This window comes from Phragmites australis, chromosome 5, assembly GCF_958298935.1.
Source record: "Phragmites australis chromosome 5, lpPhrAust1.1, whole genome shotgun sequence".
Taxonomy (NCBI): Eukaryota; Viridiplantae; Streptophyta; class Magnoliopsida; order Poales; family Poaceae; genus Phragmites; species Phragmites australis.
In genome coordinates, this window is record NC_084925.1 from 34,003,711 (window position 1) to 34,012,345 (window position 8,635).

At 48.9% G+C, this 8,635-nt stretch overlaps 1 protein-coding gene across 1 annotated transcript; it reads right to left on the minus strand.

Moving 5' to 3' along the window:
- Positions 1-3,987: 3,987 nt before the first annotated feature.
- On the minus strand, positions 3,988-8,353 carry LOC133919354 (phenylalanine ammonia-lyase). Its single transcript, XM_062363729.1, has 2 exons — positions 7,883-8,353; positions 3,988-6,052 (listed from the first exon to the last, which is right to left on the minus strand). Exons 1-2 carry the CDS (start codon positions 8,245-8,247, stop codon positions 4,312-4,314), a joined length of 2,106 nt encoding a protein of 701 aa, XP_062219713.1. The 5' UTR covers positions 8,248-8,353; the 3' UTR covers positions 3,988-4,311.
- Between the last annotated feature and the right edge of the window lie 282 nt (positions 8,354-8,635).

Genomic DNA, 8,635 nt, shown 5'->3' on the forward strand with positions numbered 1-8,635 from the left:
GATGTACCCAGAGATTGTGAAGAATACTAGTATGTATCCATTTAGAGTTATGCATGCTATCGATATCAGATTTGGGTACAAGATTTCATATGACATGGCATGGAGAGCAAAACAGAAGGTGTTAGAGAAGATATTTGGCACATATAAGGACTTATAACACGACTTACCTTTACTGCTGAGGTTATTCAGGGCATAAACCTGAGCACCTACATTACTAGTCATGATTTTGTTAATCGGGATGGAGATCGAGTCCTTCAGCGGACGTTCTGGTCGTTCGACTATATGATCGAGGCATTCTGATACTGCCGATAGGTGATGTGCGTGGATTGGACATTCCTCACAGACAAATATAGGGGGTAGATACTCATAGGTATCAGGGTTGATGGTGAGAAACAGGTTGTGCCTTTGGCTTTTGCAATCGTCGTAACGCGAGTCTACGGATAGTTGGTTGTGGTTCTTGGAGTGGGCTAAGATGTTGTTGGTAATAGGACTAACGTGTATGTAGTCCAAGATCGTCATGCAGGCTTGTTGAATACTATCAACACATTGCAAAGTGGTGCGTTGTGGTATTGCCGTGGCCAAATTTGCATAGCTGTTGGTGCATGCGGCATCTCAGAGCAAACTTCTACAGATAATTCAGGAGCAAGAGGTTGATGGATCTATTTAAGAAGCTAGGCAAACAGAATCAAAGGAGGAAGTTTGATGCATTGTGGGAAGAACTAGATAAACTAACTGGTAAGTACATGGATGAAGTTTTGAAGAAGCTAGTTGTACCAAGGGAGGAGGAGCCCGAGGGCCTTGAGCCTTTACCACTTGAGCCGCAGAGTGTGACTAGGAGAAGAAAGGGTGGAAGGAGGGTTAAGTGTTTCTCTGACTGGATCAGACACGGATTGGATCAGACACGAACCACTAGAGAAATGGACACTCGTTGCGGATACTGATGGTTCACGTTATGGAATTATGACAACTAACCTCACTGAGGTTTACAATTGGGTAATTAAGGAGAATAGGTCACAGCCATTAGTGGCAATTGTGAAGGGATTCACTCGTGGAATGCAGCAGAATCTCCAAGAGCGTTACAGTAAGGCCGTGCTACATATGGGCAACACGCAAAGGGTGTATACGGAGAAGATAACGTCTTACATGGAAGAGAAGAGCGGGAATAACCAGTCACACAGAGTTCATATTGTTGGTAACTGTCAGCACATCTTTGAGGTGATGTTACGTGATAAGGACAGACTGGGTATCGGAAGGTAGGAAATTACAATGGAATGCAGGTTGTGGCCTGCAGACAACAAGTGCGAGTGTACTTACAATAAGCCATCACTGGAGGCTAAAGACACACACTTTTCACCTGCCTGTAGGTGTCGCAGGTTAGGTACATTCTAGTGCCTTCGGAGCCACCATAGCACGAGCTGGAGGTCATCGACACATTCGCTACGGAGCTAGCGGTGGCATACCATGCAATGGTATGTGAGGATGTTTCATTGTACTGACTTTTATTCTTATTATTAAATGTGTTCTCTCAGGCATTGCAAGCGGACACGTACAGGGACGTCAACACAGAGCTACTAGACTTCGTGGACCGCTGGGAGTCAGTCCCACAATGGATTGACCCAGGCAAGCTGATGGCCACTCTACATTGGCTGGCACAGAGTTGCCTCGACAGGTTTCGACGTGCTTTGTGCCAGCGGGTACCGAACATCATCGAGCCTACCACACAGACGAGGTCACCATCACGCCCTCGTGCTACACCGCCACATTTCCACACGGAACCAGCTTTGTCGTCTCGGCCACCACCGGTGTGGTACATGCTGACTCCTGGTTTCCACTCAGGTGCTTCAGTTTCAGTTTCATCACTATCAATAGTATCACTCGTGATTGTATCTTTCAATTCAACTATATTGTGATGCACGACATTTGACATAGTTGTGCCTGCAATAGTTTCAGCCTCCTTTGACGCACCGTCAAGCTCATCGCACTCCGTGACGAACACCTGGTTGTCATTGCCGATCGATGAGGAGGGTCTGTCACAGACATCAGGGGCACCTCTACGAACGCAGGCAATGCAGCCCGACCCTACCACCCCTACAAACGCTGCACGCCCTCGGCACCCTCCATGCAACCCCTTGACTTACTCCACTGACCACATACGTCACAGAGTAGCAGGCCGACGGAGGCCAGCGGGGATGCCCAGCAAGCACGCCCGTGGCCATGGCAACTCCCATTGACTGCTTCGTTATACAGTACTTGTACATGTTCATGTTATTTTCTATTATGTGATTGCCATGTCATGTAGAATGTTTATGTTGGTACTATGCTATCAGTTATGGTTTTATTACCCGTGTTCTCCTTCCATCCTAAAGCATAGCATTGTGCAATCTTATCCACTTGTGAATGTATCTGCGTGCCGTCCTATCATGCAATAAATCATTGACTTGCACTGTCTTACTATCTCCCCTCTTGTTTCATTTCTCCTAAAGCGTAGCATCATGCATTCTTATCCGCTTTTAAATGTATCAGTGTGCCATCCTATTATGCAATAAATCGTTGATTTGCATTGTCTTACTATCTCCCATCTTGTTTCATTTGTCCAGTCTCCTACACCTATCCGTGACTTTATAGGATGGTTAGATATGGAGCAAAATGAGCACCAGAACTAGTGAATCGACATGGCGATGCAGTGGAGGAGGGAAGCTTACGAATGCCACGAGTACGAGCAACATCAGGAGGAATAACGGATGAAGCGGCAAAAGGAGGAGCACATCAAGACGGCCGCAAAGGAGCGTGCTGCTGCTGAAGCATGCGAAGCAAAGAAGAAAAGAAAGCGGGAGAGGGCCGTCACGCTAAGGGACAGGATTACCCAGCATATTTTTATTCCTATGACATTAAGATTAGCAGCGGCACGCTATTAGGTTAGTCTTTAGGCATACCGTACATGCCAACATTTGTTATTGTCATCACTTTACGGTTATCAGCATATGTAACCTCCACGCCAGGTTCTATGATAATTGTAATTCATAACTATTATTGTTCGCAAAATTAGATTTTGTATCCTCTAATGTTACTTCACTAAAAAAATTACTCACACAAATTTAGATCAACAAAATAAATAAATGTTGACAATATCATATTGAATCAAAATTAGGAAAAAAATGGACCATTTCGAGATGTCGTTAGCCTCAGCCTCATTACAAACATCAACGCGCCTCATTGCCTCAGCCTCCGTATAGCCATAGTTGCTATTTTCCAATGAGTATGATTTTTTCTATAGGATGTACCCTGAGTTCTAGCTGTGCCTCATTAATATTTTCTAATTTTTATTATTAATAATCAAATAAAAACAGGTATAACATGCCGGCACGTGGAATACCGACAGACCTATCGGTATTTTAATTACCGACAAGCCTGTTAGTGTTCCACGTTCCGACAGGCCTGTCAGCTATCAATTGGACAGACACCCATATCAGTGTCTATTCGGAGGGTTGTTGGCTCGCAGAATGCCAACATGCTTTTTCTCCATATTTAGTGTGCCGATAGGCCCTCGGATCTAGTGTCACGTAACGTGTTGGCATACGGAGTACCGAAATTTAGTTAGTCTTGCAATTTTGTTTTTTACTATTATTTTTGTAATTTTTGTATAAAATAATATTATTAAAAAACCTCCACAAAGGCGGATTAAATTGAGCAAAGGACCTTTTGCCACTCTTGCAAGTTAACAACAATATCCTTTTGCAATTTGTCTGAATGATTTTGCTTTTGGCAAAGTGACTCCCCTTTCCTTTTAGCCATTTCAAGGGAAGTTACTTCTTTCTATTTTGAGCTGTCGTGAAGAAAGTTTCTCTGAGAACTGGATGAACCAGGTCTCCTCTGATAGTTTATACAAGATGTGGTGAATCTGATTGCAACGATCAACTGGGTGAAACACAATTTAGCAAGAAAAAAACTAGCCATCACATCACAGATTCCCCATGATGAGACATCATATTACAAGAGCAAAACATTCTATTAGGATAATTAAAACAAGGAATTGAGTAGCTAGTTCACCCCAAAATACGACAGTATATCTTAGAAAAGCTGCCCGCCGTTGCATGCACATTGCAGGCGGTGGCAGCGCAGCTACACAAAAGAACAACGCCACACACACACATACTCACATATGGATCGGTCAATATAACCAACAGTCACCAACGAATGATCGACGAAAGACGAACGCGACACGATCTGAACATACACGAAGTGCTTATTTTTGACGTATTTTCTTCCCCTCTCCTCTCCTCCGGCCTTGCATGGATGGATGGCGCGCGCGTCCTAGTTGATGGGCAGGGGCTTGCCGTCCCACTCCTTGAGGCACTCGAGCATGGGGTCGATGAGCTTGCCCTGGCTGATGCCCAGGAACACCTTGTTGCACTCCTCGCCGGGGGACTTGAGCTTCTCGCCGGTCAGGAACACGCAGCCGAGCTCCTCGCGGACGAAGCGGTAGAGCGGGAACGACCGGCTCTCCTTGATCCGGTTGGCCACCGGCGCGGTGTCCTCCGCCACGGCCACGCGGGCAGCCTCCACCTCCCGGGGCAGCACCGACCGCAGCTCCTCCTCGAACTTGGTGATCTTGGAGAACACGGAGGGCTCCCGCTCGGCGTCGCCGCTGGTGAGGGCGTGGTCCACCAGCACGGCGCGGAGCTTCTGCATCAGAGGGAAGCTGGCGCTGGCCGGGTCCTCGGCGTAGGTGAACACGCCCTCGCGGTCGATGGCGGTGATGAGCTCCTTCTCGCTGAAGCGCGCGCTGGAGAGGTCGCCGGTCGGGTTCATGGTGAGCACCTTCTTGGCCACCTGCGTCACGCAGTTCTTCACCGAGGTCTTGATGTTCTCCTCGAGGTGGCGCAGGTCGACGGCCTGGCAGAGGGCGACAATGTACGTGGAGGACATGAGCTTGAGGATGTCGATGGCCTCGGCGGTCTTCCTGGCCGAGACGAGGCCGAGGGAGTTCACGTCCTGGTTGTGCTGCTCCGCGCTCTGGACATGGTTGGTGATCGGGTTGGCGAGGTACTGGAGCTCAGAGCAGTAGGAGGCCATGGCGATCTCGGTGCCCTTGAAGCCGTAGTCCAGGCTGGGGTTGCGGCTGCCGGCAAGGTTGGAGGTGAGGCCGTTGTTGTAGAATTCGTTCACCAGCTCGGAGAACTGCGCGAACATGAGCTTGCCGATGTTGGCAATGGCGAGGCGGGCGTTGTCCATGGACACACCGATGGGGGTGCCTTGGAAGTTGCCGCCGTGGAGCGCCTTGCCGCGGTGGACGTCGATGACCGGGTTGTCGTTGACGGAGTTGACCTCGCGCTCGATGGACTTGGTTGCCGCGCGGATGACCTCGATCTGGGGGCCCAGCCACTGCGGCGACGTGCGGAGCGCGTACCTGTCCTGCTTGGGCTTGAGCAGGGGGTCCAACTCGTTGACCTTCTTGGCGTGCTTCATGAAGGAGCTGCCCTCCAGGATGTGCTCCATGATGGCCGCGGCCTCGATGGAGCCCGGGTGGTGCTTGAGCTTGTGGGTGAGGTGGTCGGTGTACTCCGGCTTGCCGTTCATGACCTCGCAGAACACGGCGGACAGGACCTCGGAGAGGACGGCGAGGACGTTGGCATCGTACAGCACGGTGGCCGCGAGGGCGGAACCCACGGACGTGCCGTTAACGATGGCGAGGCCCTCCTTGGGGTTGAGCTTGAAGAAGCCGCCCTCGATGCCGGCGATCTTGAAGGCCTCGGCAGCGTCCACCTTCCTGCCGTCCACGGTGACGGCCTGCGAGTTGGGACGGCCGGTGATGAGGCCCGCAATGTAGGACAGTGGGACAAGGTCGCCGGACGCGGTGATGGTGCCCCGGAGCGGCAGGCACGGGCTGACGCCGGTGTTGAGCAGCTTGGTGATGGCCTCGAGGATCTCAAAACGGATGCCGGAGTAGCCCTGGAGAAGGGTGTTGATGCGCACGAGCATGGCCGCGCGGACCGTCTCCGACGGCAGCGTGTGGCCGTCGCTGCCGGTGCCGAAGATTCCGGCGTTGAGATGCCTGCAGGGGAGCGCACATGGTTAGTCCCGGCCAGCGCGGGCAAACACTGATCGGTGCAAAATTCTTGTCCTTTTGCTACACCTCGTATTGAAATTCTTGTCCAATTGTTCTGATCGGCGCACATGGTTATAGATTACTGTACTATTTGATGAAACTTCAAAGAACAACAACAAATATATTTTTTTGAATCTTATATACCTGTTTTTGGACTACATATGCACATGCATGATGACATAAATGTAGACAAACAAAGGCGCCCAACTGCCGTATTCTTTTGCATGTGAGTATGCACTTTTGCTTCCTTTACAGCTGACGCGTATATACTCCATCAGGGAGTAACAAAATATGAAAAAAAAGAAGAAAACATATCCAAAATTTTCGACTTTTCCCCCACCTCGTCGCACAAGCTACTAAATTTCGGACAGATATCCTCTGCAGTAACTGTAGATGCATTAACGGTCACTGACACGTTTTTAATTTCGGGCGACCTGAACAATGTGACAGCCGAACGGGAGGGAAAAAGGTTTTGCGAACCATGTCGTCGCCCGGTGCAGAAGTGTGACTGGTTTCCCGGGACGCGTGGAAGTCGCATCGCATGCCTGCCTGTGAGTGAGTGGAAGGCACGCAAGCCAACCTTGCGAGCCAACTGGGGAGACGGAAGAAGACACAGTCCTCCCGTGTAAAACTAGTGCTAGTCGCATCGCATTCCTACCGTTTTTAATTCCTCGTACATTATAATGTTAAGAGCTATTTCTTAATTTTTCTCTATCAAAAATTAGCTCTCTAATATTTTTCTTTATGTTAGTAAAATAAAAACTACAGCTAACTTTTATCTTAACTCTACTCATTTTTCCTCTCTCTCTCCCTCTGTACTATCTATAATCATTGTAGTTACCCAACAGTGACACAAAGAAACTCTATCTTGGGAACTGAAAAAGAATTGGAATGCTTCTGTTTGCATGGGGATTTCCATGGTTGGCTGCAGTAGTGCAGCACATGAATCATGAATGAATCTCAGGATTAGAGCTGGGACTTCATGGCACGACGTTTTGATATGGTACAAAATATTTTAGGTCAGGTCAGCATGGTAAAATATGAGGGTTGTGCTATACCTATGATTTTAATACGGTACGAAAAGGGCACAATATAATTCCTATGATTATTTTTTCAAATTTATCCTCTAATCTCTACGATATAAAGTATGGGACATTAAAACCATATTTGTTTGATGAGAGATTGTAAGAGATGAATATGTAAATATAAGAGACAGTATAAGATAATAAGAGATAAATATATAAGTATTATCAGACGAGATAGAACATGAGAGATGTGTGAATATAAGAGTCATACGTGCGAAATAGTAAAAGATAAATATATAAAAAAATTCAAATGATATAGAGAAAAATGTATATGGACCAACACGATACGACAACGGCACCGCATGTCGAAAACCGTGCTTAGATGTTTATAGAGTTGACTCATATCAACTTAACACGACTGATTGTACCTAATAAACATAACAACCTAAATCCCAACTCTACCCAGGATATATCGAGCCAAAAAAAGAAAGGTTTGTCTTTTTAGTAGACGGACCAGAAAGCCTCCTAGTACCTTAATTAACTGGCGTGGGGGCCACCAATGGAGTCAGAGGCCGTAGCGGTTACTGATGTTATTATTGACACCTGAGAACTCTCGATGAACCTATGCGTCAACGACGACGCCAGTTACACGCAAGGAATTGGAATAATTTTTTTTTCATAAGAACGGATCTACTACGAGTTAACCATGGCGATTAAGGTAAAGTAAACCGCAGGAGTGATGATCTTGTACCTGAGGAGTTCGACCTGGAGGGCGGGCCCGTCCTTGGTGCGGCGGTGCGAGGTGCCGCCGAACCCCGTGGTGACGCCGTAGATGTCACCGCCGTGGGCGATGCAGTCGAGGATCCACTCGCTGCTGGCCTTGACGCGGGGGCGGGCCTCCTCGTCGAGCTCGACGGCGATGCCGGACGCGTCCTTGGCGGCGGCCACGGCGGCCACCTGCCCCACGCGGAGGGTGGAGCCCTCGATCTTGACCACGGGCTGGCGGGCCTGCGCCACCATCCGCTTCACCTCGTCCAGGTGGCTCCCGGCCAGCTCGGCCGCCGCCGCGCCCCACTTGAGCGGGTCGTTCTCGAGGATCAGCCCGTTGCTCGCCATTGCGGTGGAGGTGGTGGTGTTACTGGCCAGGGCGGGTAGCTACGCAAGGAGGAGGTGGAGAAGAAGAGCCGGAGGAGAAGCTGGCGTGCTCTTCTTGGGGGAAAACAGAGGAGGACGGGGCGCTTAAATAGGGGGCAGAGCAGGGGGTGGGCGGGTTTTGGTGAGCCAGGTCTCTCTGCTCTCTAGTGGGATGGTTGGTGAGCGATGGGGTGGATCTGAAAGTAAATGCTCTCTGATTTTTTATTTCATTTTTAGCGATCTTTTAAAAGGGTGTTTTTAATCGATTTGTTCTACTACTAGTAATGTTTATGTTTTTTCCTTCTACGGAGAAACGGAAACCGGAGGAGTTGGGTGGAGGCGGAACGGGATAAATCTCACCAACCCTGAA